This window comes from Exophiala bonariae (assembly GCF_035927105.1).
Source record: "Exophiala bonariae strain CCFEE 5792 chromosome Unknown scaffold_3, whole genome shotgun sequence".
In the NCBI taxonomy this organism is placed as follows: Eukaryota; Fungi; Ascomycota; class Eurotiomycetes; order Chaetothyriales; family Herpotrichiellaceae; genus Exophiala; species Exophiala bonariae.
Window position 1 is genome coordinate 1,588,475 of NW_027042478.1, and position 27,046 is coordinate 1,615,520.

Consider the following 27,046-nt stretch of genomic DNA (forward strand, 5'->3'; position numbering starts at 1 on the left):
CACACATACTTTCTTTCTCACCCACAACATTACTGTGCTTCGGCTTCCATACTGCTTGACTGCATCGATACATTGCATGAGTATTCCAACCCATGCTTGATCATCCACTCTTTTTCTTTTCACCCTGTTATTCATAGTTGCTGCATTGGCTCAAGCTGTTGATCAACTTCATCATGCAGCCTGCACTCTTTTTGGTTTCCACCCTCAATCTTATGGCGCTCTCAGCTTAGGGAGCAAAGCCATTACATGAGAAGACCCGTACCATCAATCCCTGGGACATCTCTGGAATTCTCACTCCACCCCTTCAGATCCGGCAAGATGAAGACGACAGGAAATGTGGTCCTACCAATGGAAACAGGACATGCCCTGGCACCTTGGAATGCTGCTCAATCTATGGATTCTGTGTAAGTCCCCTGCTTCTCCAGATCACGCGGGTGCTGACGGACCCGAAGGGTAATGGAACGGAATTCTGTGCTGTGCCCGCCAAATGCCAGCCAGACTTTGGGTATTGTGACTCAAAGGCTGTGCCAAGCGGATACAACACCTTGAATGATGCTCGTCCTAACATTGGTGGAGTTTCTTACGGCCAACTCATCACTAGATGTAAGGTGAATGGAACTATTGCACTTACATACGACGATGGCCCTACCGAAAACACCGATGAACTTCTCGACATTCTCAACGAAGCTGGAGTCAAGGCAACCTTTTTCGTCACTGGCATCGCCAATGGCCTGGGAGCTTTGGATCAGACCGACGCACGAGCAAAATCAATTGGCCGCATGAGCAGAGAAGGCCATCAAATAGCTTCACACACCTGGTCACATTTCAATCTCAACAACTTGTCAACCTACGATCGTAGGGCTGAAATGGCGAAAAATGAACAAGCCCTAGTTAACATCATTGGCAAGTATCCCACGTACATGAGACCACCATTCCTTCAATGCAGCGTGAATGGTGGTTGCCAAAGAGATATGAGAGATCTGGGATATCACATCGTTGGCTACTCCACGGACTCCACCGACTGGATGCATGAGGGTGACCTTAACGCCATGATTAATGCCACTGATGCTGCTCTCAATGCCACCGATGCTTCAGGCAATATGCTTCTCATTCAGCATGACTCGATTCGGTTTTCGGCCATCAATCTGACCCAACACATCCTGCCACAGATAGCAAAGAAAGGATGGCGTGGTAAGTGTGTTTCGCTCTGAGCACGTTCAATGCTGACTGACCTTTCTTCAGCAATCCCCGTCGGCGAGTGCCTTGGTGATTCACCTGACAACTGGTATCGCTTTCCTGAGTATACCTTGGCAAATCCTCGAGTTACATCCCAGGCTTCAAGGACCGAACCCGCTTAGTATGGAGTCTCATCCTTTGTCAGTGCCTGTGCCCTCAAGTCTGGGTCTTCTCCTCGGGTCTCTTTGACCGCAGCGCTGTCTTGGATTGGTCGTCTTCGAAATCTGATGTGGTATTGAAGAGCGTGTTTGTGTACAAGGTCAAGATTGAGCGAGAGTTCTTCACGGGTTATGTCGGTCTGAATTGACGGATTGAGGAATGGATCAGTATCTCTAGACTGTGAAACAATGTCACCATCGTTAATCAAACTTGAGGCTTCGCTCCAACGCGTTTTTCGTGATTCTAGGTATGACCATCATCATTATTGATCTGGTGGTGGTCTGATGTACCACTCCATAAAATGCCCAGGAATTCGCTGACATGGTTCAAGGGAGTAGGTGATTCGAGAAATAGGTGCGTTTAGGGCGGAGCCCGTAGTTCCGGGGGCGCCGGTCTAACTCGAAGCATGAGTTCAGGAGTCCTTCTGGAATTGTGGGCGGGGATGCATTACGAGGACTTTGTTACTCGGTGCAATTTGAACACTCCCTTCTCGCCTTCTTGAATTTGGTCCATCACAAAGTCTACACCCATTTCAGTCTTTGACCGACTTATTCCCAGAACGCATAGCCTGCTCACTATGCCTCTGCAATAGTCCTCATCTCCAACCTCTTCGCCTTTCCCAATAAATCGCATTCATCTCCTGCGAAGGAGAACATCATCAGTCCATCGGAAACTCCCCTCGATGCGTCCTCCGCAGGCACTGGCCATCGGCCTCTCATTCTCACTGACGTGTCTGATCTCCCCCACCTCTGCCCATGGAGGTCATGCCGATAAGATCCCCGAAGGCGAGGCCGTCTCAGCCGATCCCCTCGATTCGCGACTATGGACACACATCCTGCTGATGGTATTATCATTCGGGCTCATATTCCCCTATGGCATGGTTCTCGGCATTGTTAGGAGCAGGTGGCATGTACCGGTACAGATCGTCGGTACGATTATCGCTACGGTGGCATATTTCCTAGGGCACATGCACAAGGGACGGCAATTCAAACATCCCAACATCCACGCCAGCTTTGCGAACAGCTTAGTGTTGATGTTGATCATCCAAGTCGGACTTGGAATCGGGCTTAAACTACATCTGGAGACGAAAAGCGGATGGATAGGCAAAGTGTTTGGCGGCAAGGTCGGCAAGAGTGGGAGAAGGGGTGTCGTGATGCTTCATGGATGGCTCGGAAAAGCCATGCCCGTTGTCTCGTGGGTGCAGATGCTGTTTGGTGGGATCGTGGCCATGGGATACTGTCGCGGAGATCACCTCGGACAGTGTCTGGCGCATTTCATCATGGGTTCTGCGTTCATCGGATACGGGATTGTCATGACACTGTTGTTGCTGGTGGGCCAAGCATGGTTGCGCAGCACGGGTAGGAGTCAGGAGTTCTTCGACAGCATCATCATCGCCGCATGGGGCTGTGTCAACACGTTCACCGAGCATCGCTGGGGTCATCCATGGGTCAAGAATGATTTGCAACACACCAGCATGGGCATCGTGTGGTGGTGTGCCGGTTTACTCGGAGTGTGGCTGTCACGCTCAAGAACCGGACGGCCGAAACGCAATATCCTGCCAGGAATGGTCCTCCTGATCACCGGATGGGCCATGAGTGCGCATCCTCAAGACCTTCCTCTGAGCACCATGGTTCACACCGTCTTCGGATATACCCTGATGGCCGCCGGAGCGAGTCGCATCATCGAGGTCTCGTTCCTCCTGAAGGACAGCCGTGGATCCAGTGAGGTCAACAGCTGGCAACATCTCCCACCATTTGTAAGTTTCTTCCCTGTCCTTCCCAGATCCATTCCACATCCATAGCCCTCAAGCCCTTCGATTAACAACTGACAATCCCCACAGCTCCTCTACGCCTCGGGCTTCCTCTTCATGGGCGCCACCGAAGAGCAAATGCACTTCCTCTCCGAAGCCGACGTCACGCACGTCAGCTACATCCTAATCCTGTACTCGATCGCCTTTCTCCTATACCTCTTCGTCAACATCCTACTCCACCTCTACGCGGCACACACGTGGCCCGAGGATGAGAGCAACGGGGTGTCCTCACGTGGCTCCTCCTCCTCATCGTCCTCATCCCGGCACGGCCGAAACATGAGCATCGCGATCCCCGGCCCGAGCGGCGACGCGATGCGCAAAGCGTCGAGACTCGGCTCCACGGTCGGAAACGGCCACATCGCGCTACCGTCGGAGCCGAACGGCTCTGTCCGTCTCCCTCGACATCGCGCCACCGATAGCCAGCAGGTGCGCGATGCCGAGGAGTTTGAGCTCGAGGGTCTGATCAGTGAGGCCGAGGAGGACGATAGTCCGAAAATCGCCAAGAAGGAGGTTGTTTGAATAGAGCTGCCGGAGACTGGGGTGCATACATATCCATATACATATTTAGGAGGGCGGGTGGTTAGAGTGGTGCTTCTTCGCTGTTGAGAGTGGCCATGTATCTATCGTACATGAGAGGGAGGGACCCGCATTGCATGGTATATAAATAATGGCGCGCTTATAGGGGGGAACGGGTTTGTGGAAAGTGGAAAAAATGTGTGCTATGGTTCGCTTTTTTCTTGTGGATGCCATCGGCTATTATGAATGCAATACAAATCCTTGTTCAATGATATTTGATTCTTGCTTTACCAGGTCATGGGAATGCATTTGATGGTACCTTAGGGTATCTAAGGACGAAAAGCGTGATCGGACTACCTTGGTATGTAGGTAGGGTGGTCTGGCATGGTATGGTACATGTTAGATACCAATCTCTTCTTCCTCGGCGGGGGAGAAGATGGACTAGGTAGATATTGATATATGTACTCTAGGTAGGTACCTATGATTGGGAGTAATATGGCATAGATCAATTCTAGGTATTCACCAACAGAAACATGTAGGATGGCAGAAAAAAGCATTCGCCGGTATTCTTCGCTCATGAGATATAGCTCTCTCAATTCAGTTCATTTCAACTCTCAACTCAACTACCGCAGTGGCAAAATCTTCTGCGGCAGCACGGCCTGCCTGCACAGTGGACACTCGGGCTTCTCCTTGACCCAGTCCTGGACACAGGTCCAGCAGAAGACGTGGCCACAGGTGGTGGCGCTGGGGTCGCGGAACGGCTCCAGACACAACGTGCATTTGCGCTGCTGACCTTCGGGGATCCACGCCATGACGGCGTCGTCGGAGATGTCGTAGCGCGGTGTGTTGTCTGGGAGGACGGGTGTTGCGGTGTTGGTGGATAGACCCGGTGGGAGATGGGCTGGGATGTGGATGTCTGCGAGGAGTTGGTCGGGCGAGTGCCCCAGGAGGTTGGTCGTGTTGACGGGCACTTCGACGCCGTTGCCGACTAGTGCGGTTGTGGAGGTTTGGTCGGCGTTGCTGGTCGCGTTGGCTTCAAGGGATGTTGTTTCGTCGTTGGTGTTGGAGAGGTATGTTTGTCGGACATGTAGCGCGGACTGAACGGCCATTTGCAGGACGAGGAGGACGCCGAGGACTTCATAGCCCACGCGCTGTTCGTCCGGTTTCATCTGCTTGGTGAAGATGTAGCGTAGGCCGAAGAGTCGTTTTGAGAGGTGGTAGTATGCTCCGGTGAAATAGAAGGTCGCGAGACTCAGCGCGTAGATGGGATTCGGACTCGTCAGAGTATCCAGGTGTTCGAGGATGTATTGTTGAATCTTAAGCCCTCGCGATGAGCTCCCTCGTCGATGCTTCTTCGCATGCTCGATGTTCCAGTCCAGCTTTTCCCGCAGTCGACGTCGCAATGCGGGCAAGGATTTGCCCAGCATCCATGGTGCAAACACCACACTGGCGATGTATCCGACCCGTCTGCCCAAGCCGGCCAGTCGCAGTGTGTCAGTCTCCACTTGAATCACGTCACAGTATTCCTCCCCGAGTGTGCGGTTTCCGAGTAAAGTCGTTATGCAGAGGTACAGTAATTCGCTGAGATTGTTGGTGGCTGTGGAATATTTATGTGCGAATCGCGCGCCCAACAATGCACGGAGGATTGTCGATGCTTGTGATGATAATTGGCCTGTTATATATGCGTCCTTTTGATGTGTGCGTAGAATGTCCGGTGACGGCGCGAAGGGGTATTCTGTCGGTGATGTGGTGGATGGTTCGGGGTGTGCCACGGTGGTCGCCATGTCTGTGGAACAGTGTCAGTGTCTAGGTCTTGGGATGACCGCTGCGTGGTGTGTACATGCGCTCCTGTTGATGTACACTCACTGAATCCACCCTCGGAGATACTCAGGAGCTTCCAATGTGTTGGTGAAGCAAGTGTTTGAATTGAAGATTGGATCATCAGTGCTCAAAGACCAAACGACAAGCCGAGGCTGACGTGGTGTTGCCGTATAGTCCGCCGTAGACATATGCCAAGACCCAACCATTCTCGATTGGGACTTTGGGGAGACGGAATTTGGAGTTGGCGATGACGAGGGAGAACTTGGAAGTCCACCCTGTTCAACACTGACTGCTGGCACACAAGACACCTCGACCGTGAAGACTGCGGAGATCAGTTTTCTACTACCGACCTGAAGATTCTCCTTGAATTCCCTCAGAGAAGCATGATTGCCTCGTTTCATCATGGACGGTGACCCGGCTGTTGAGTCTGAGATTGATTCATTTAGTCTCGTGCTCCCTCTCCCTTACCGAGTTGCGATTATTGTGGTGCTGGGGATATGGGCATGGGGTCTCAATCTTCATTACTTGCATCTGGTCAAGATTGTAAGTGCAGCAAATGTCTTGTCACTCACCTCACTCTGGCTGACCCTGGGATATCAGGATGTTCCAGCACTGATTCGATACCCTGCCCGTCAATCGCATAACAGTGTCCTTTACCATCAGTCAACATACCGACTAGCCACACTCCTTTCGATTCCTCTCGCCGTCTCACTCCTCCTGTTCTGGATCGTCACACATGGCTCCAAGTCTGCCGCACTGTCATGGCAGATCTTGCCACAGTCCTATCTCCTTTTTATCATTCTCTGCTTCGTTGTTCCTGTCAAACGCATGTCACGATCGGGTCGACTTCATTTCTTGACGACCCTGAAGAGAATTAGTCTGGGTGGGCTGGCCGAAGTGCAAGATGGGAAATTTGGTGATATAATCCTGGCGGATGTGCTGACGAGTTATGCAAAAGTTCTGGGAGATCTTTTTGTCTCGACTTGTATGCTGTTGTCGTCCAAAACTGCCAGCACTGCTCGACCCAATCGTGGCTGTGGTGGTGCGTTTTTAGTACCACTGATTATCAGTATACCCAGCATGATCCGACTCCGTCAATGCTTGATCGAGTTTCTTCGAGTTCGGCGCAATAGGACGGCTACATCAGGGTGGGGAGGTCAACACTTGGCGAATGCATTGAAATACTCGACCGCATTCCCCGTGATTATTTTAAGTTCCATGCAACGAGGTTATGACCCTAAGAAGATCAATATGACGGAGGCAGGGCTGTTCAGGTTGTGGTGAGTTGACCAAGGTGAATCCCCAAGTCGAGTGTTCTAACATGGCCAGGTTGCTATTCGTTTTTCTGAACTCATTTTATTCGTTCTACTGGGATGTAGCCAAAGATTGGGATCTATCATTATTCTCATCGAGTCGCGAGAGAAACAACCCTGAGCACCCCTACGGATTACGACGACACAGATATTTTCACGCACATCAGATGTATTATACGGCTATCGGCATCGATCTTTTACTTCGGTGTACTTGGAGTTTCAAGCTTTCTCCGCATCTGGATCATTTCAACGACCTGGAAGGTGGCATCTTTTTGATGGAAATGCTGGAGGTGATGCGTCGATGGATGTGGATTTTCTTCCGGGTTGAAACCGAATGGGGTGAGTTATATTCTACCAGCTGTTCTTGAGATCTATCTGACATTTACGTGGCAGTTCGAAACAATCGTGGACCAGCACCGGATGATATATTACTGGGAGACTTTGCAGGCAAGATAGACGATGATTAGGCTTTAGACTTGTACGATAAATGAGATACCGATATTGAATCGGGCATTGTTGCTTCTACCGTACCTCGTGCTCGATGAATCTTTACATTTGGTGAATCTCCCGCTAGTGATGTATAGCTCAGCGTGGCGTCTATCATCGGTTTCAAAGTGGTTGTCTCGAGTCCCGAATTGGCAGAAAATAGGTTCCAGCATTTTTTTATTTGGAGTCCTCGAGAAGCCCTGTTGGCCCCCCACTTTATCTCATGCAGGTACGGCTTTAGGGGTGCTAGCTGTAAGCTGTACTTACGATTCAGCGGGTTTGATGAGGGAGCGAAGGCCACCTAGGAACTCGAAGCCCACACCGCCCGCTTGTCCTTTGCTGATGATACGCCAACAGACGCACATGTGCATCTCCTTATCCCGTACTGCCACTCGAGCTGGTCCCTGAGTTCAGAGTTTCTTGACATCTTTCGTCCCCACCGCCACTTTCTCTCGACGACCCAAAATAATACGACTTCTGTCCTCAATCTTCCATGAAATGATTGCCAGTCCATCTTGAGGTTGTCTGTACCCTTCCATAATCATTCACCATGGTCAAAACACATTCAGAGTCCTCTGAGGACTTTGAATTTATTGAAACTCCCACTGCCACTCCCCCGCAGATCCCCATTGCCGATTATGGTGTGCGCACCACTTCTGTGTGTACCACTCTTTCAATTCTATACACAGTAATAACTGACCACCCTCCAGTTCCCTGCCATCAAAAATGCACCTCTCCCAGCAGATGCATCCGGTAGTGACTCCTTCAACAATTACCTTCTCTTTGCCCTTCTCATCATCGTGCCATGGTGGGTGGCCCGTCAATTCCACGGTGGTTTTTACACCACCATCTTCTTCGCCCTCTTGACCTCAATCCCCATCTTGATGATCTTCTGGACCCTGGCATCATCCATCTCTCCTAGAAAGAACGAGAAGGCTCGCTACCCCGGCCTCCCCATCGAGCACTACCTATCCTTCCGTTCTCAAGAGGACCGTGATAAATACTATGGCAAGAACCGTATCCCTATGGAGACATTCTCAGAAATGTACTTTGACGAGAAGGTCGACATCAAGGGCGACACACTCGAGATTCTCGAATACAGACACGATTGGGCCAATTTCCGATTCACCATGGGTCTTTTCAAGCATTTTTTCACAGGCTTCATTCCCGAAATGTTGCTGCACACTCGCTCTCAAGACGAGGAGCAAGTGCGAGACCACTACGACCGTGGCGACGACTTCTACAGCTGGTTTCTTGGCCCTCGCATGATCTACACCTCCGGTATCATTTCCGACATCAACAAGGAGGAGAGCCTGGAGCAACTTCAGGACAACAAACTGGCCATTGTCTGCGAGAAAATCGACGTCCAGCCTGGTGACAAGATGCTCGATATTGGCTGTGGTTGGGGCACACTCGCCAAATATGCCAGCGTCAACTATGGCGCCAACGTGACGGGCGTCACTCTCGGCCGCAACCAGACCGCCTGGGGCAACAACGGGCTCCGCAAAGCCGGCATCACCGACCAACAAAGCAACATCCTCTGCATGGACTACCGCGATATCCCCGTCCCCGAAGGCGGCTTCAAACGTATCACCTGCCTCGAGATGGCGGAGCACGTCGGTGTGCGCCACCTCGCCTCCTTCTTCCGCCAAGTCAACGATATGCTCGACGACGACGGCACCTTCTTCCTACAAATCGCCGGGCTCCGCAAGTTCTGGCAGTACGAGGATCTCGAATGGGGCCTGTTCATGAACAAGTACATCTTCCCTGGCGCCGACGCATCCACCCCACTAGGCTTCGTCGTCGACACGCTCGAGGGCGCCGGCTTCGAGGTCAAGAGCATCGACACCATCGGCGTCCACTACTCGGCGACCCTGTGGCGGTGGTATCGCAACTGGATCGCCAACCAGGACAAGGTCAAGGCCAAGTACGGCGTCCGCTGGTACCGCATCTGGGAGTATTTCCTCGCGTACTCGACCATCATTTCTCGCCAGGGCAGTGCCACTTGCTTTCAAATCACGTTGGTCAAGAATATCAACAGCACGCATCGTGTCGAGGGTATTGACACCCAGTTTGGCCTCAGTGGGGCTCTGAAGGCTGGGTTGGCGAAGCTGGTTGCGCCCAAGGCGAATGGAAACTCGGCCAAGAAGGCTGTGAATGGTGGGTTGTGAAGTGGCGAGCGATGTGTTTGACATCTCGTGAGGGAAAGAGAGGACCGCGGATATCAACCTCGATTTGATCCGTTCCTTGAGCTGCTAGCTTGGGTGCCTGAAAGGAGTTACGTCACCTCCAGAGTTTCTCAGAGACGAACGGCAGCATGGCATACGGATTTTGGAGGACGATAAGGACAGTAGTCGACGAAGCAGGAGTGTAACTTGAAATCGATAGATGGCTCACGAAATCTCGACTGATTTTCCAGGTTGATGAAGTTGACTATAGCGATAGAATGTGTGCCTAGAATAATACTAGCCTACTAGTTTTCTTACGCTGCGCCATAGAGGATTTGGTAAAAATGTGTGTGCGTACCTACCAGACGAGCACGAATTAATTCTCACAAGCCAGATCGCGCTTTTTTACAGACCGGGTGACTGGTGACTGATAGAGTAAGATAACATGCCTACTACTGCATCGACTGTATGTCTTTCCAGAATTACTCGTGTGGCCCATGGAAGAGGTAATGCTGTTTTCTCCCCTGTGGTAATGGTATTATTGACTATTCACTCGTTCAAGAGCCATCGAGTGCCATTCTTGTCTCCTCCTCCTCCTCCTCCTCCTCCTCCTCCTCCTCCTCCTATTTCTTTGGCATCAGCACGCGAATCGGGCTCCGTTGACGAGCAGATCAGTCGTTCCAGACCAAAAGTAACGAGGACTGAGATACCGAGCACCATATCCATCGTAGCTGTCTTAGCTTAGAGTTGCTGCAAGCACTTCCTGCGGCGTGTAAAATGGTCGCAGCCCTATTATGAGACGTTGAGGGCTAAGATTCCTCCTTTTATTCCCCACTGCGTCCAAATATTTCAGCCGGGGATGTCTTGGATTCATCTTGGGCGTTAGAGGTTTCATCAAGTACGCAACCTTTCGGGAATTCAGTGAGGTCGCGGTAGGTGAGGAGTGCTTTTCAGGTGGCGAACTGAGTAGATGGAGTGAGGGAATGTAAGCACGGGCTGCAACCGCTTTGCTCTACACGACGGGCTCCACGACTCGCAAGGCTCCAATGTTGGAAAGTCATGCTTGAGACAGGAAAAGGAAGAAGAATAGACTAGATCACGTTTCCGCCCAGCTGACAGGCTGTAGCAACGAGAAAATCTCTCAATGCGTAGCGGATCCAACGCGACGCCTGGGGCGTTTAGTACCTGAAACGTTCTCCCATTTCCTTCTGACGGAGTGCCCACATGGACTCCACGAGGAGGAGGGTTTGGCTCAGCGGATTAGTCACAGAAGTGATTTGGAAGACAATAATGCCTTGATGAGTGACGGGAAATATGAGAACTATACCTTGTAGTGACCGTTGAAGCCGGTGAGTCGGCGATGTGACCATTGCAAGGAAAGAGAGCTTCAGATGGTTGTCAGCCTTTTGTGATGTCGTCAAGGTCGTAGACCATCAGTCCAGATATGGTCTGCAGCTCAAGATGCAGTGCTGAGACGGATGTCGGGAATATAACCGACTTAACATCTGGCTGGGTGCGGCCTTCCAAAACCACTTGATGTGGAGACGTGCAGACACGAGACTGGCAGAGAATTCGGATGGTCGATTTGTTTGGATTGCCCATTCAAGCTGTTGGACACGATGTTGTACGGCATTTGCGACTTGAAGTCGTGATATGTGGTTTTGCTTTCCTGCCCAAAGAGACCAGCCTTGGGACATTCAGGGCATCCTACTTGAAGGGCGCTCTTAGATGGTCTAGTCAGCCATTCACGTGGCATAGACATCCGTATCTGTGGAAAGCGATGCAAGGAGTTAATGTACTCCCCGTACTTCGTCACGAATGATCCGTCCCTCCTCGTAGGTGCCTGCTGGGAGTCAAGGAAGCCTTAGTTGACCTGCACGGGGCTAAAAACAACACTTGTCCCAATGAAGGAAAGTCTATCGGAGAATTCTTGGCAAGCGATAAACACAACGATGAACGTTGATTCACAGCCAATCATAAAGAAACGTGGTTGGTATTCTTTCGTGCATCGACTCAACCAATTCAGCATCTCGCCCGCCACTCTGACCCTCGACTCACCAACCAGCAGACTTTTACAGCCTCGACAATCTCACCAGAGACCCTCTTCAACGCAACCTCGGTGGAGACGGTCCAGGCGTTCCAACAAGCATCCGACAAGCATCAGACAAGAGTTACGCTGAGGCCCTGTCCTCCTGGAATCCTTCAATGCCAATGAAATGCCATGGCCCTTTCTTCTCGCTAGAGATCTTGTCCTGTCTTGACTCTACGCCTCCAATATTCTTCGTCTTGGACGTCGTCATGATGGACCATTTCTGATATCACCAAGATTGCAGATCGTAGACTTGAGAAATACAGTCTCAGATCTTTTGATGCCGTCGTCGTAGCGATTTCTCCAGACGGATTTCGATCAAAAGGCTCTCACTCAATCCCCGGGCACGTTTCCCAAAGGTCCATCCTGGTTTGCTGCAGCGCACGCCCGTAACTTTCAGCATTCTCAGCATTCCGCCTCCCCACTGCCTGTCATGATCTCTTTCGAGAAGCCCGACCCGTTTTAGCGAAGAACCCATCCAGGCTAACTGTGAGAACTAGGGCACTCCGATGTGTGAATGGAAGTTACCCTGTCATCGTGAATGGCCGTGGCAACCCATCACTTCGGTTGTACGACCCTCCTCAGGCTGATTTCTTTCCACTCTGGTCGGTGGCTTTTTTTTCCTTCTTATTGCACCGTGTCTATCAGATTCTCCCTGATTGGCTTTTCAATACGCTCTAGTCGTCTCCACCCCTCCTTTGTCTCTCGTGTTTTCCTTCAAGGTCGCCTGCGTACCCGTGGAATATCTTTGCAGCTTCGTTCTCCACCCGATGTCACCCATGTCACCAAGGTATAACTAGGGCGTCGCTTTCCGTCTTGGAAATCTCTTACTCCCAAGACTTTCTCTCACAATCAAGCCTTCGTCTTATTGCTTGGTTCTCTTGGTACAGTCCTCGTTGAACCTGAAGCATCCGAAGCAATGGCGACCAAGACTGCTGGCGGAAACGCCGCTTTCCACAATTTTCACAATGATTTCTCTCACATTCAAGACCCCAATGAGCGAAGACGGTTGGCTCTCGCAGAAATCGACAAAGCACCTTTTGGTTGGTATCACGTCCGAGCCATCGTGGTTGCTGGTATTGGTTTCTTTACCGATGCCTACGATATTTTCGCCATCAACATGGTGACAGCCATGTTGGGTGTTGTCTATTGGCAAGACGCTGCAACCAAGCCTGGTACCATCCCCTCCAACTCCGATACTGCCATCAAAGTTGCAACGTCCGGTGGTACGGTCCTCGGTCAAGTCGGTTTCGGATGGCTCGCCGATGTTGTTGGCCGAAAGAAGATGTATGGTCTGGAACTCATCCTTATCATCTTTTGCACACTGGCTCAAGCTCTCTCCTCCGACTCTGCTGCTATCTCGATTGTTGGTATCATCATCTTTTGGCGTGTGATGATGGGTATCGGTATTGGTGGTGACTATCCATTGAGTTCCATTATCACTTCCGAGTAAGTCATTCAGAGCATCAGAATTTGCATGGACACATTCTCTAACATCTGCAGGTTCGCAACAACAAAATGGAGAGGTGCCATGATGGGCTCTGTCTTTGCCATGCAAGGTATTGGCCAGTTCACTGCTGCCATGGTCGCACTCTGCGTCACCACGGGATTCAAGGAATCTCTTATTACCGCCAAGAATGTCGCCGCCTGTGACGGAGTGTGCTTACTTGCAGTCGACAAGATGTGGAGAGTCATCATCGGGTTTGGTGCAGTCCCCGGATGCATTGCCTTGTATTTCCGCCTGACCATCCCCGAAACCCCTCGATACACCTTCGATGTTGCCCGAGACACTGAGAAAGCTGTCGAGGATGTCAAGGCCTACAAGTCGGGTGCTCACGAGGGAAAGCCTGATGAGGTCAGCCGTGCTGGTGTACTCCAAGACTCTCGCGAGAGACTTGCTCCTCCCAAGGCAAGCTGGGCTGATTGTAAGAACTGCTTTCTATTCACTATCGAAAAGACATGTGCTAACCATGATACAGTCTGGCGCCACTACAGCCAGTGGAGACACGGAAAGGTCCTCATTGGAACGGCTGGTTCATGGTTCTTCCTCGATGTTGCCTTCTACGGTCTTGGTCTCAACAACTCCATCATCCTGCAGGCAATCGGCTACTCCAAGGGATCCAACGTGTATCACATCTTCCGCAACACCGCAGTCGGCAATCTGATCATCGTCTGCGCCGGCGCCATCCCAGGCTACTGGGTGACGGTAGCCACCGTGGACACGATCGGCCGCAAACCCATCCAGCTGATGGGCTTCGTGATCCTAACCGTCCTCTTCATCGTCATCGGCTTCGCGTACCACCACCTCTCGCAACACGCGCTCCTGGCCCTGTACGTCCTGGCGCAATTCTTCTTCAACTTCGGGCCCAACGCGACGACCTTCATCGTGCCGGGAGAATGCTTCCCGACACGGTACCGATCCACATCGCACGGTCTCTCCGCAGCGTCCGGCAAGGTCGGCGCCATCATCGCGCAGGTCGTGTTCGGCCCGCTACGTACCAAAGGCCACGCCACGACCGACAACCCGTCCCCATGGCTCAACCACGTCATGCAGATCTTCGCCCTCTTCATGCTCTGCGGCATCTTCACCACCCTCCTCATCCCCGAGACCAAGCGCAAGACCCTCGAGGAGCTCGCCGGCGAGGTCCCCGGAACCCCCAACTACGACCCCGAGTCGTCCGGCCACCGCAAGGACTCGTACATCCCCCCCACCGCCAGCGACAGCCACTCCGGTGAGATCACGGAGTCGGCGGAGAAGTCGGTCGTTTGAGAGAGTGCGATCATCTTTTTCTTTTGTGGATAATCACAGTCACGAGGAATCTGTAATACATCGCCGTCCCCGACATCTAATCGGGTGGCTGCAGCTGAGTGGGTCAGGACAGAAAATTGGATACATACATAGTTGATCGATCTTCTGGGCGCGCGGCGACTATGAACGATTCCGTTTAACCTCAACCCGCTGAGATTATATACTATCACTACTAATTTCTAGTCTTGTAGATTAATGCATGGATAAACTTGAATACTGTACCGAATATCCCCAAACCATAGAAAGGCTATCGTGTGGTTCTCGTTCCTCGCCCGGCCCCTTCTTGGGCTGCTGTGCAATGAATGCATGAGGGCCGAAATGGGGATACCCACCCACCCGCAATGTGTTAGACGGGTTGTTGAACATGCTTTACTTCGAGGAGAGACTTTTTCGGTTTCCCTACTACATGGAAGAGAATACACACACTGGCGTCTAGCTGGCTACGAGGTCGTCTTGACAAACACGTTGCAATTTTGGTGGATCAACAGAATCCTGATTGGGTTTGTTTTTTATTCAAGCTTTTAATTATCATTTCATTATGGTCGTTAGATATCTGATCTCCCATATAATCTGTATGCGAGCTGTGGTGGGACAGATTTTTGGTGCTATGATGTATTGCATGCAATAAGTGGACTAGAAGAGCCGAGTGGTTTTCCAATGGGCACCAAGCATCCACTCGAGAATCAGTGTATAGCGGACAGTGCCAGCATATGCATGCACGATACTCACACCTTAAATGTTTCTGGGTTTCTTGTAGTGGGCGCCACGACCGCGCTTATCGAATTGCTTCATCTTGACGATGAAGGCGCCGCGTTCAATGGTGTTGATGAGGATATTACCGCTGGGGAAGCCGGCATAGTGACTCCAGGTGCCGACGAAGTCGATGATGCCGCCGTTGGGCAGATGGTCGTCTTCGGGGTAGATGTCAAAGAAGGCGACTTCCTCAACGCTGTCGCCGGTCGGGTCCGCGGGGATGGAGCTGACGTCTAGAACCCGCAATCCCGCGCCGTAGTTGCTCTGGTAGCTCAGGCCGTCGAACACGTACTGGTTGTGGTCGATCGAGTAGGCCTTGGACTTGTAGATGCCGGTTTGTTTCGGGGCTTCGAGGTTCGTGATGTCGAAGATGTACGTCACGGGGAAGCGGTCGGCAGCTGGGCCCGTGTAGTACTCCTCGTCGAGTTCGTCATCGATGAGCAAGTGGGTTTGCCAGTTGAGATCGAGGACCCAGCCTTGGTGTGTGTAGCGGGCGCCGACGTATGAGGTCTTGGAGATGATGGTCGTCGAGTTGACGCCCCATTTATCCGTCACGTCGTAGATGGTCAGAGTGTCTTCGTTGTAGCCGTAGCAGATTTCTTTGCCTTCGTATTTCTGGTCGGGTCCGTGGTAGATAACGCACTGAGCGTCGTGTACGTAGCCGTCTTGGCCGGCGCATCCGGGCGACCACGGGTTGGCAGGATCTGTGGTGTCGACGAAGATCAGACCCGCGCGACACGTGCTGTTCCTTGGTTGAGCTCCAACCACGGCAACCCAATCGGCGCCTTCTGGACCTTGTACGACGTTGTGTACACGACCGACAGGTAGGTCGTTGAAAAGTCCGGTGATGTCGGCGGTGGTACTGAAGTTGACCGGTGAGGCGGGGTCGATGGTCAGCAACTAAGGCAGGTTATGTTAGACAACGTATTCCAGGACATCCAGGTAGAGAGGGGGATTCGACCACACACCTTTGTCCAGTCGAATATCTGTACACCATGGCCCACCGCTTCGCTGCCAATAATGACATAGTTCTTGTGGGACCGGATTTCGCGCCATTGGGAGAAGATGGACTGTTGAGGTAATCGACCGAGATAGACCAGTTTGCCCTCCGGAGACACTTCAGCAAATGCTGTTCCATCACCCTGGCCAATGGCAACAAATTCCCGACCATCGTCAGAGACCCAACCCCAGGAAGAGGAACCTTCTCCAATAAAGCTACCAAGATCGGCATGGCTCCGGAAGTCGAGAAGGTCAATCTTGCAAGGTCAGCTTTGCGAGATTGTTACACGGCTGGGTTGACGTACATTGTTACACTTAAATGTCTGATTGGGGTTACCATACTCGACCACCGCCAGGCCGTTTTCACATTTGGCGGGCGCGCTCAGTGCCGGATATTGCTCCGATTCATATTCTCCGGCGGCACGATGTTGAGCAAAGGAAGACTAGACTCATGTCAGTCGAGCGAATGTTCTCATTTTGCAGCAAACTCACCATTTTCGCGCCCATGAGCGTCTCATGAACGAAGCCGCTTTCATACTGTTCCAGTGTGAAGCCTTCTGACTCAGCACGAGGAAGCTCAATGGCATTTGCCAAAGTTGAAGCCAATAAGGCTAGACCGAGGGACTTCATGATGGTGAATGGCTGATATATCTGATCTCTATTAGTTCCCCAGACTGGACGACTCCTCCGTCAATCCAGAATTGCAGAGACGAATTGACCAGCTTTATAGCCATCGCCACAGCATGAGTATACTACCTTTGCCCCAGAGAAAGTGCCACAGCCTCTGTCGTGCGCCAAGCAGATATGGGAGAATGGAGGTTACATTGACAGGTGCTCCAGGGATAGAGTGAAGTGTTGCCGACAACTATCACAAGTGACCCCGGAGCATTTTCTTGGAAAGGAAGCTGTTGAACGACAATCTGTAGCCCTTACGTGTTTCTCGTTTGCTCCGCTGTCGTCTTTTATGGGCGGTCACACGCCATAACTACTCTTGAGTCATGTCTGTCCGCAAGTCTTGAAGTCAAGAACAGTTTAGGGTGATTGATACGAGTGTGGAGTCGAAGCTCCCTAGCCAATGGGCCAGCAAAAGGAGAGGCATTACCAACCTTGCGCCATGGTTGATCTTGGTGGTACTTCGTAGGTACCTTGAAAGATCTATCTTTTATGTCTTGGAAGTCTTGGAAATGACGATCGTCTCTTTTTTAAGGTTGTCGGAGGCTACCATTTGACTTGATGATCGTGAACGGGTGTGGCGACACAAGGCTTTGCGGGGACTGCCAATGATATTAGCAACAATTCTCTATACTCGTAGTAACTGATTTTGGAAGGTCATGATAGGCCATACCTTGGCAATTGAGGGGCTCCCTACGAGGAAACGAATGGCCTTCCTGGAAATGCCAACTTTGCTGATGGGATTGGAGGTGGAGCCTCGACTTGGCATGGCCTTAGAGTTGATAGCAGCGTAGTATTTCTATGTGCCGAGGTCCAATACCTACGATCATGAGTGAGGGCTGTGCAGTGCCGTAGTATTCGTTTGGTCAAACAACAGAAACAACATATAGTCAAGGTTGACTATCAGTAATGATGATTTTCAGTGGGCCGGTTGCGAATCTGCTTTTCCGGAGATACCAGCACTGGCAAATCTGATGTACCGTCGATAACCGAGGGGTAGAGCAGTGTCAAATGTTTCTTGTTGATTGCCTCCAGGTAGAACTTGAAAATATGAGAATATTTTCAACTCACCCAAGTGGAAAATGTCAACTTTAGTCCATACTTACTCTGCGCGAACACCGAGTTCGCATACCATATGGGTCGGAGATTCTGCCTGGGCTGGTCTTGGTTCACGCTCAAATCGATTGCTCGACGTGTGGCTTGTATTTGATTTCAATCACGTCCACTTGACACAGTCATGAGGACATCATCACCATGGGACGGTGTTCAGCATGGAGATGTTACGGCAATCCTTCATCGGGTGAACCAAATATCGAGGATGGAAGACCTCGAGTGATGAGCCATCAAGTTTCTCCATGCACCTGCTGTGATCGGGCTATAGAAGACCTACTCTCGCGCGAGACAATCCGGATAAATCCAACTCATAGATAACATTGTGAAAGGCAGGTACGAAACCCTTCTTGCACAAAGTCTTGTCAGCATGCAGGTGCGTACGCGAACTCGGCTTCGGCAATCTGATCAACACCCCGATTGTGAACTGCGGAGGAACATTTCCGTTTGTCAAGACAACTCCAATGATCGTTGTGTGTCCCTTATGGCGAGACGGCAATTGATAGGACTTACCTGTTAAGCAAGGCCATCCAAGAGCCACCAACTTCCAAGGTGTCCAGGACAACTGGGATGGGCAGTGGCAGTGGCAGTGGTAGGCGAGGTGCAACAGCTGCCAGGAAGCGGAATCCAGACGTCATGCCAAGTCGCCTTGACTGTACTTGCCCATTTTAGAGAGCTTAGACTTTGGTGGCCTTGACTATCGACGGCTGAGCTCTGATGAACAAGTGTTTTTTGTCTCGAGTCTGTGGTAACTATGCATTGCCTGACTTGACGCCCTGGACTAAAGATCTGTGATGAGTTCAGTAATCGATCAGGAAATAAATCGCACCTATTGACACAGACGTGCTCTCAATTGAAGTCTTCATTGGTGCGTTTTTCGGATTCAGAGGGCTCTGTCCTCGAAGGATCTCGCCACGACCGAAGGCGGTTCTCCAGAGGTACCTAGGTACTCCGGCTCTGATTCATTTGTTCATAATCAGCCAGAAAAGGCAGCTCTATGACAAGGTGGTCAACTAAACAGCGAGCTACCTCAACACTCTAACTAAATATCTCAAGGATAGCCGCATGCCACCTGTGTGATTGGGTTGACCTTCAGCTCCAGCTGCAGCCAAGACCACTGTATCAGCGGGGTATTGCTCGGACCTTGTCTTGTCTCAAGCTTGTTACTTATCCGAGCATAGTTATCAGAGCTAAGAGCTGTTTTCAACCACCCTCTATCCCAGGCTACCGAGGTCGCTCTGCCGCAACATGCAGGTACAGCTTACACGTTACCTACTCTGCTCTGCTATTTGTCGATACCAGAGCTTCTACTATCTCTACATCAGCAGAGCTCACTTTGTGAGGTAGGATCGGCGTTGTATTAGCTCGAAGAACCAAAGATATCCCAAGCTCCCTTGCCGTCCCATTCCCACTTCTCTGAGATCCTGACGTCCTACTCGGAGCTTCTATTCGTCCACGTGGAACTCTGCATCGTGAGGACGATGCTGGATCTGGAGTTCCCTAAAAATCATGGAACCATGATGGGAAAAGATTTAGGCAGGCATTTTGTCTTAAAGGTAACCCAGTCCCCAGCAGTAAGCGGGGTGTTTCGCGTTCTTCTTTTCTTCTGCATTCGCCCAAACAAGTCTCCCCAAGTGTGAATCGATCAAACCTCATCTTGCAATGCACGGGAAACTCAGTTCTCTGGCCGTGGTGGCTGCTGCGACATCTTTGGTTGCTGGCATTCCACTTGATCGTCGTCACTATCCAGGACAAGATTACCTTGTCTCGCTTGGACCTCGTCCTTACTACCTCGTTCATAATGTCAGCGAAAGCCCCCTGAAGGACAAATTAGTCGCCTGCGAAAATAAGCCCGTTGGAATTCAGAGCTGGAGTATTGGTCACCGTGGTGGTGGCACCATGCAGATTCCCGAGGAGACAGTAGAATCTACTTTGGCCGGCGCCAGAATGGGTGCAGGCGTGCTAGAGTGCGACGTCTCATTCACTGCAGACCGTGGGCTGGTTTGCAGACACGACATCTGCGATCTGCATACCACCACCAACATTCTTCTGAAGCCCGAATTAGCTGCCAAATGCAGCATTCCCTTCACTCCTGCAAACGCCACTCACCCAGCAACAGCGCTTTGCTGTACCAGCGACATTACTACAGCAGAATTCAAATCGCTATGTGGCAAGATGGATGGGTTCAATAAGACTGCAACGAATGTCGAGGACTATCAGCATGGCACCCCAGCCTGGAGAACAGAGCTTTATGACACATGTGGCCAGGTGCTGACCTTCCCTGAGTGGATCGATCTGGTCGATTCAATCCCGGGATACCGGAATTTCACACCGGAGTTGAAGACTCCGCCCAAGGCTGTACCTCTCCCATTCAACGGGTACACCCAGGCACAATATGCACGAGACGCGATGAACGTCTTCGTTCAAAAAGGTATCGACCCAAGCCGAGTTTGGTTCCAGTCTTTCACACCTGCCGACATTTATCTGTGGCTGAATGAGTTCCCTGCATTTGGCAAGCAACTCGTCTACCTGGATGAAGATGGTGACACTCCAGACAATTTTACTGTCGCGGTGAACCGCTTGGGAGCATTGAAAGCCAGTGGTGTCAGTGTCGTTGCACCCCCAATCAACTACTTATTGACCGTGGGTGGCCCCAACAATGACACCATCGTTCCCTCTTCCTATGCGATCACCGCAAAAGAGGTTGGCCTTGATGTCATTGCTTGGTCATTCGAACGATCCGGCCCTCTGTCCAAGGTCGCTGCTAATGAGGATTATTACTATGCATCAATTGCGCCCATTACATACTATGATGGACAAGCATACAACGTTATTGATGTCTTGGCTCAAGAAGTTGGTATTATCGGCTTGTTCTCAGATTGGTCCTCCACAGTTACTTACTATGCCAATTGCTTTGATCTGTAGTGGCATGAAAATGGTCTGTGGGCGCCGCACAGGCTACTGCCAACCATACGGCCGCCGATGATCTCAGTATCTAATATCCCTAATGTTGTCATGCCAATCTAATGTATATAGTCCGCAGGATACAAATGAACAAAGAAGATGAATTCTGAAGCATGGTCCAAGCTTAGTTAGCTTCGGACCGGCGTGGTTTTGTCTTCTTATCTTTCTCACTCGCTTAGCTATAGTTAGCCTACACTTCAATTCTTCGCTTCTGGCCACGCAACGGCAGTGTCCGTGCACACACGTTCAGCATCTCAAGCGTCTTTTTCCTACGACTTCCCGCAACCGCAGGAACCTCAGCTGATAGTAAGTTTCCGGAGTCAGGGCCATGTGGCCAAATCCATGGGACAATGCTTTTGTTGCGCCAACTGCAACTCGAGGAAATTCGCACACCACGCGAAGAAACCCATGTCGGCTCCACTATAGACTGTCTCAGGTCGCCCCTGGCTAGGTCTCTACTCTCGTTAAAGATAATTGGCGAGATTTAATCGACTTCAAGGTTCAAGTTCCGTTCACTTTACGATTAGTGAGATCTCGCCCGTGTCATAAATATGGACGCAGCGAACGAGCCGTTTGCCCTTCAGGACGCTGGTTGAATTTTACTCTCTCTTCAGGCAATATGTCAACTGTCAAGAAATACGCAAACTCCAAGGTTGTTATATTTTTCTTTTCTTCTTTGATCTGTGTTTTTCTGCTACAGTCACTAGACTTCCGGCCATGGCTGAGTCTTGGAGCCGGCAAGCATGCGCAGCCTCAGTGGCTAATAGCCACTATGTCGGCCGCCACTTCACAACGCCGGCGTAACATTATCCGCTCAACGATGGGCAAAGCATATTCGAATTCCTTGTTCACTCTTCGCTTCGTCATTTCAGATCCTGGGGACGTTTGGTTGCCTGTCATAGAACATGAAAATAAGACATATGGAGATATTATTGTGCTGTCACACCTGGAAGAATCACATCATGTCGCCAATACCATCAAGTCGGTGGAGTGCTTGAAGCATATTGTCAACTCCGGACAGTCATGGCAAATGATTTCCAAGATGGACGACGACTCGTTTGTGGCACTTCCTACATTCTATCACCAATATCTGGAACATCTCCTACAAGACGACACGACCAGTATTGGCCATGTTATCATTGGCCGTCGACTTCAGGGCGAAAGGTCGTACGCATATCCTGGAGGCCAGTTTTACACGCTGTCCTGGGAGACTGTCAAAACCATTGTCACACAGTACGAAACCTACCCAGTATCGGACGAGGATGAAGACGTACTTATCGGAAGACTGCTGAATGAAGCTGGTGTGACCTTTGAAGTTACTGAACTCGAGAACCCTATCGCTTTCGACTATGACGCTGAGAATGGCGATAAGTGGGCTTGGTCACACAATATCACGGAAGAATCTATCAATCCTCACCGGTTGAAGAGTGACCTCGTCTATCTCGATGTTGCCTCGCAAATGCTTGCGTTACATCCAGGCTAAGAAAACCCCAGCTGCATTGGAACAATTGGCCAAATATCAAAACAGGATTCAGAAAAACTTTTTTGTTTGACTGTGAGCAATGGGACCATCCAATTATTCAAACCGCGCCATTCGGGAGAAAATCCAATACTTTTGATATCCGATATCTTTGGGGAGTCATTTCTAAACCTCGTCAACGAGGAACTCCGCAAGGGCAATTCTCAAATCGTCATTCATGTCCAAAGTCTGCAGGCGGTTTAATATCGCCGAGTTTGCTGTGCCCTTCTTAGTATCGACAATCTCCCAGATCTCGTCTTTCAAAGGATACCCAATCTGTGCATTCATGATTATGGGTTCGATCAGCGAGTTCACAGTGTCATCTTTGCCTAGATCCAACCTCGGATTCTTGAGGCCAATGTCTATCGTTACCTTTGCTCCAGCTGCCACTTTGCCTATGTCGATCAAGACGCCGTTGCTTACTTCAGAGACTTTTGACTCACTGCTGTTCACATGTTCGCCACCTTGAACAACAATCTTGCCGACTTTGGATAGGCCTACAAGGCGCAGCAACCAGTTTCGAGATTTTTCACTGGTACCTGAGGCCTTGCTAGCGGGGTTGATCTCCACAGTGCCCGTCTCTTGAGTGAAGATAATAGTGGTCTTAAGCCAGTCAATATCCTTCGCAGCACGACCTTTCGATTCATCCTCCTCCTCCAGGATTTCGAACCGTCCATCAGCCCCCACTGCAATGATAACTTCGAACCCATCAGGATTCTCTCCTCCGTTTGTCGGCTTGAGATTGTGGTCCAGAGGTACGATCGATCCTTCTCTCAAGAACACAGGATACTGGTCCAATGGCCGACTGACCCACAACTCACGATCACCATCATATGCGATGCCGGTGAAGAAGTCGACATATCTTCCCGGAGGAAGCCAGCCCTTGGTCTTGGAAAGTCGTACATTGGGATCCATGGGTGCTGTGATCGGGATCACGAGCAATTCGCTTCCGAACAGGAACTGATTCTTGTGCTGATATGCCTCCGTTCGTCTTGGATACTCCCAGTACATCGGCTGCACCAACGGCAGACCATCAATCGCCGCCCTGGCGTTCATAGTATGTAAATACGGCAGCAATCTGTGCCTAAACCGTAACCATTCGGTCATAATATCCCCCAGATGCTGGGGTAATTGCCAAGGCTCCTTGCTCATCCATCTACTCTTGGTCGAATGCAGTCTCATGATTGGTGACAGGACACCCAGCTGCGTCCACCGCACCAGTAGCTCTTCGTCTCTGACTCCCATCATATGACCACCGATGTCGTGGCTCCACCAGCCATATCCCACATTCGATGCCGTGGCCGTGAACTCCGGTTGGAAATGCAGACTCGCCCACGACACGACCGTGTCACCGGAGAAACCCACGGGGTAGCGGTGGCTCCCTGGTCCGGCATACCGGGAGAAGATCAAGGGGTGTTTGTCCGGGTTCTTCTCCGCATTGTGTAGAAAGTGATAGTGGTTGAGCATCCATAATGGATCGATACCCTTGACACGTGAATATGGACCTTGCTGCCAGTCGATCCACCAGAAGTCGACACCGTCGTCCTCGAGTGATTTCAAGAGGACGTCGAAGTACGCCTTGAGGAATTTCCGGTCGGCGATGTCGAATGGCACTGGCTCCTTGTGGCCTATCTGGGTTGGCGATTGTCCGACCGCCTTCGCGACTTTCTCGTACACGTCTTCGTAGCTGTGGATTCCATCTGCCGGGTGTTCGTTGAGTGTCGTCTTGAGCTTGCGCTTGTGTAATTCACTGATAAATTCTGGGGGATTCGGAAAGAGCTTTTTGTTCCACGTGTAGCCTGTCCAGCCGGTCTGTCCGGCTTTAATCACTTTAGGGTCGTCGACCAAATGCCAGTCCATATCGATGACTCCCACCGTCAGCGGAATCTCGCTCTCTCTGAATTTCTCTATGAGCGCCAGATACGAGTCGGTCGAGTATTCGTAATATCTGCTCCACCAGTTCCCTAACGACCATCTTGGAAGCAAAGGTGGTGAACCAGAGATGGCATACATGGCCTTTACCGCAGCGCGATAGTCATGGCCATAGGCGAACAGATAGCCGTCGACCCGACCGGGCCCTGGCTTTCTCGCACCGACAAAACCGTCCTTCTCGAACAAAAACGACTCTGAATCATCCAACGACGCCGACCCTTTCTCCGAGAGAATCCCAAACCCCATGTCGATGCGCCCGTCAATCTCATCGAGCGTCCTCGCCGTCCCGCCCAGATTACCCCGCGAATCGACCTCTCCATATCTCCACGGCGCGCGCGTGTCTCCCACGACGATGGCGAAAAGCCCATACGGCGTGAAGTCCTCCTTGTTGTACGTGAGGTGGAATCTGGACGTGAAGATCTCGAGTTGAGAATCCGTCTCTCGCACTTTGTACTCCGGGACCGGTTGGTCGCGGTGCAGTGCGAACGATGATGGGCGGTCTTCGAACTCGCTGTCCGGCGCCCACTCGTAGCGTAGCAGGCCCTCGGCGATCACTGTGAAGCGGTATTTGTCGGTGCTGCGGCCGCCGATGATGGCGGTGCGGTCGGCGCTGGCATCTTGGCTGGGTACGTCTTTCGAGATTCTCATGTTGACACAGGTGCTGGAAAAACTCAATTCAATATTCGACTTTTCAATAACCAAGGTATTTTGGTAAGACTTGTGAAGGGCAGAAGGCTACTATGAAGATAGCCGTCCGGTAGAAGGAAAGAGAGTCGTCCTGGTCGCATGACTCCTTATGTGCACTGGCTTTGCGTACCCCTTTCGCAACCCGATTGGAAGGCCTTCGTCGTTGTACATCCGGAGTTGTCGATCCTTTACGAATGCATGCACTGTCGAGTCATAGTTTACTTGAGTACTTAAAATCTGTGGATTTGCACGTCCACAGTTGTCAGCAAAAGAACCATCTAGCGAATATTTCACCGAGTTGGCGGTTACATTGCTTTTATGGGTTACTACCACGATCCCACGATTTCTTGGGGAAGCCGATCACGGTCATCACCGAATGGAACCAAAACCACATCGCGGGGATTGGGGATGAGATATACACATCCCTACGTCGTATTTGGGCCTAATCCTACTGGCTGGGTTGAATGAATTGGGTATGTGGTGGGTGCTGATGGGTTAGCGACCTGATGTTCTTCTGCAGACTGCTCACCCCCCTTTCCATTAATTCTCTACTTCTCCTCCAGATGTGTTACCACAGGAGTGGTTGCCTCCAGCTGAACAGCCTTAAGATTCTCAGATCTGAATGGATCTGCCTTTACCTTCAAGAAGCGACGGGCTGGGACCTTCTGCTCAAAGAGGACATCCAGCTCATTGGCACTCAGCCCCTTCGTCTCCGGTAGCCGATAGTAACTCCAGATCCAAGACACAAGGGCAAACCCGCACCAGATGAATCCACCCTTACCGCGCAAGTTCCATGCCGAGGGATTCAGAATTGGGTTATTGAGAAAATTGGCGCCGATGCTCACAATGTTGTAGCAATTTCGAGCCAGGGCCACAGTCTTGATGCGTAATCGTGTCGAGGGGATTTCCGTTACCATGCAATAGCAGACTGGGCCTACAGTGACATCGTAGGTGAAGGTAAAGAGGTACAGTAGAGATCCTGTGGCATAGGCAATGGTACTGCTCGGTTTCGGAATGCCCAAGAAGCCCACAATCACCAGGATTGTGAAGTTGATTCCCAAGCCATACAGGTACAGCGTTCGACGTCCCACGTATTGCATGATCCACCACGCGCAAAGCGTGCCAACCAACGCGACTGCATTATGTCCCAGTCCAAAATCGAAAGATTTGCGTGCGTCAAAGCCTGCTTGTTGGAGGAAATAGATGACATTGCCACCAAACCAGATTCCACAAGTGACCTGGATCACCCAAACGCAGCAAGTAATTTCTGTCCGCCGGAGGTCGATTCCTGTGAAACAGTTTTTGTACGATGTACCTGCAGAGACTGCCCTTTCGTGGGCATTTGTATGGATGATCAGTGCGATGTGGTGGTCCACATTATAGTCGGTATTTTTGGCACTCACGAGGCCCTTAAGGACTTTTCTCGCTTCATCAATCCTGTCCTGCCGTACTAGATACCACGGAGACTGTTTGTATTTGTTAATCAAGCCTGTCCGAAGGAAATGATGAAATCTTAGACACTCACCTCTGGTGCAAGTATGACGCCCACAATTATGGGCAATGGCCACATCCTGCATCACAAAGAGTCAGATATCACAAAGCCTGTAAAGGCTTCAGTCTAGCTTGACTTACCACTGAATTGCGTAAGGAACACGCCATCCCCATTCATCCGCGCGATGGAGAAATCCTCGAAGTACACCGACTGAAATAAGTTGGCCCATAACCCACTAGGTATTGTTAGACACATTCTCATCCGGGAAAGCAGCTGGATCCAGAAAACTTACACACATGTTGACGTATGTGGTCAAAAAGGGCCGAAGGGGTGCAGGACTGATTTCGGCGGCGTACGTTGTCGTCAGGGTTTGGAACGCGCCCCATGGCAACCCACAAAGAATGCATCCTGCGAACAGCATCGCAACGTTCTTCGCAAAGAAAGTAAGGAAGATCTGCATTACGGAGAATCAGTACCCAAAGCGCGGCCCACAAAGAGCAATATCCACATA

General features: G+C 51.0%; 10 protein-coding genes across 10 annotated transcripts; 6 read left to right on the forward strand and 4 right to left on the reverse strand.

The window, feature by feature from the left end:
- Positions 1-393: 393 nt before the first annotated feature.
- On the forward strand, positions 394-1,211 carry LTR84_008099 (uncharacterized protein; the record flags this gene model as incomplete). The annotated part of the gene is made up of 2 exons (XM_064851649.1): positions 394-402; positions 426-1,211. 2 exons carry the CDS (start codon positions 394-396, stop codon positions 1,209-1,211), a joined length of 795 nt encoding a protein of 264 aa, XP_064710652.1.
- An 866-nt stretch (positions 1,212-2,077) lies between these two features.
- Positions 2,078-3,724, forward strand: LTR84_008100 (uncharacterized protein; the record flags this gene model as incomplete). The annotated part of the gene is made up of 2 exons (XM_064851650.1): positions 2,078-3,151; positions 3,236-3,724. The coding sequence occupies 2 exons, from the start codon at positions 2,078-2,080 to the stop codon at positions 3,722-3,724; spliced, it is 1,563 nt and encodes a 520-aa protein (XP_064710653.1).
- A 620-nt stretch (positions 3,725-4,344) lies between these two features.
- Positions 4,345-5,505, reverse strand: LTR84_008101 (uncharacterized protein; the record flags this gene model as incomplete). The annotated part of the gene is made up of 1 exon (XM_064851651.1): positions 4,345-5,505. One exon carries the CDS (start codon positions 5,503-5,505, stop codon positions 4,345-4,347), a length of 1,161 nt encoding a protein of 386 aa, XP_064710654.1.
- A 439-nt stretch (positions 5,506-5,944) lies between these two features.
- LTR84_008102 (uncharacterized protein) lies at positions 5,945-7,322 on the forward strand (the record flags this gene model as incomplete). The annotated part of the gene is made up of 4 exons (XM_064851652.1): positions 5,945-6,085; positions 6,143-6,822; positions 6,872-7,194; positions 7,249-7,322. The coding sequence occupies 4 exons, from the start codon at positions 5,945-5,947 to the stop codon at positions 7,320-7,322; spliced, it is 1,218 nt and encodes a 405-aa protein (XP_064710655.1).
- Positions 7,323-7,891: 569 nt separating this feature from the next.
- Positions 7,892-9,512, forward strand: MT2 (Sphingolipid C9-methyltransferase 2; the record flags this gene model as incomplete). The annotated part of the gene is made up of 2 exons (XM_064851653.1): positions 7,892-7,999; positions 8,052-9,512. 2 exons carry the CDS (start codon positions 7,892-7,894, stop codon positions 9,510-9,512), a joined length of 1,569 nt encoding a protein of 522 aa, XP_064710656.1.
- Positions 9,513-12,517: 3,005 nt separating this feature from the next.
- PHO5 (acid phosphatase pho5) lies at positions 12,518-14,368 on the forward strand (the record flags this gene model as incomplete). Its single annotated transcript, XM_064851654.1, has 3 exons — positions 12,518-13,047; positions 13,102-13,523; positions 13,578-14,368. 3 exons carry the CDS (start codon positions 12,518-12,520, stop codon positions 14,366-14,368), a joined length of 1,743 nt encoding a protein of 580 aa, XP_064710657.1.
- A 771-nt stretch (positions 14,369-15,139) lies between these two features.
- LTR84_008105 (uncharacterized protein) lies at positions 15,140-16,789 on the reverse strand (the record flags this gene model as incomplete). Its single annotated transcript, XM_064851655.1, has 4 exons — positions 15,140-16,060; positions 16,129-16,416; positions 16,465-16,602; positions 16,652-16,789. The coding sequence occupies 4 exons, from the start codon at positions 16,787-16,789 to the stop codon at positions 15,140-15,142; spliced, it is 1,485 nt and encodes a 494-aa protein (XP_064710658.1).
- Positions 16,790-19,603: 2,814 nt separating this feature from the next.
- LTR84_008106 (uncharacterized protein) lies at positions 19,604-20,866 on the forward strand (the record flags this gene model as incomplete). Its single annotated transcript, XM_064851656.1, has 1 exon — positions 19,604-20,866. One exon carries the CDS (start codon positions 19,604-19,606, stop codon positions 20,864-20,866), a length of 1,263 nt encoding a protein of 420 aa, XP_064710659.1.
- Positions 20,867-22,550: 1,684 nt separating this feature from the next.
- On the reverse strand, positions 22,551-25,004 carry LTR84_008107 (uncharacterized protein; the record flags this gene model as incomplete). Its single annotated transcript, XM_064851657.1, has 1 exon — positions 22,551-25,004. The coding sequence occupies one exon, from the start codon at positions 25,002-25,004 to the stop codon at positions 22,551-22,553; it is 2,454 nt and encodes an 817-aa protein (XP_064710660.1).
- Positions 25,005-25,591: 587 nt separating this feature from the next.
- LTR84_008108 (uncharacterized protein) lies at positions 25,592-26,833 on the reverse strand (the record flags this gene model as incomplete). Its single annotated transcript, XM_064851658.1, has 4 exons — positions 25,592-26,509; positions 26,569-26,614; positions 26,676-26,770; positions 26,828-26,833. The coding sequence occupies 4 exons, from the start codon at positions 26,831-26,833 to the stop codon at positions 25,592-25,594; spliced, it is 1,065 nt and encodes a 354-aa protein (XP_064710661.1).
- Positions 26,834-27,046: the final 213 nt, after the last annotated feature.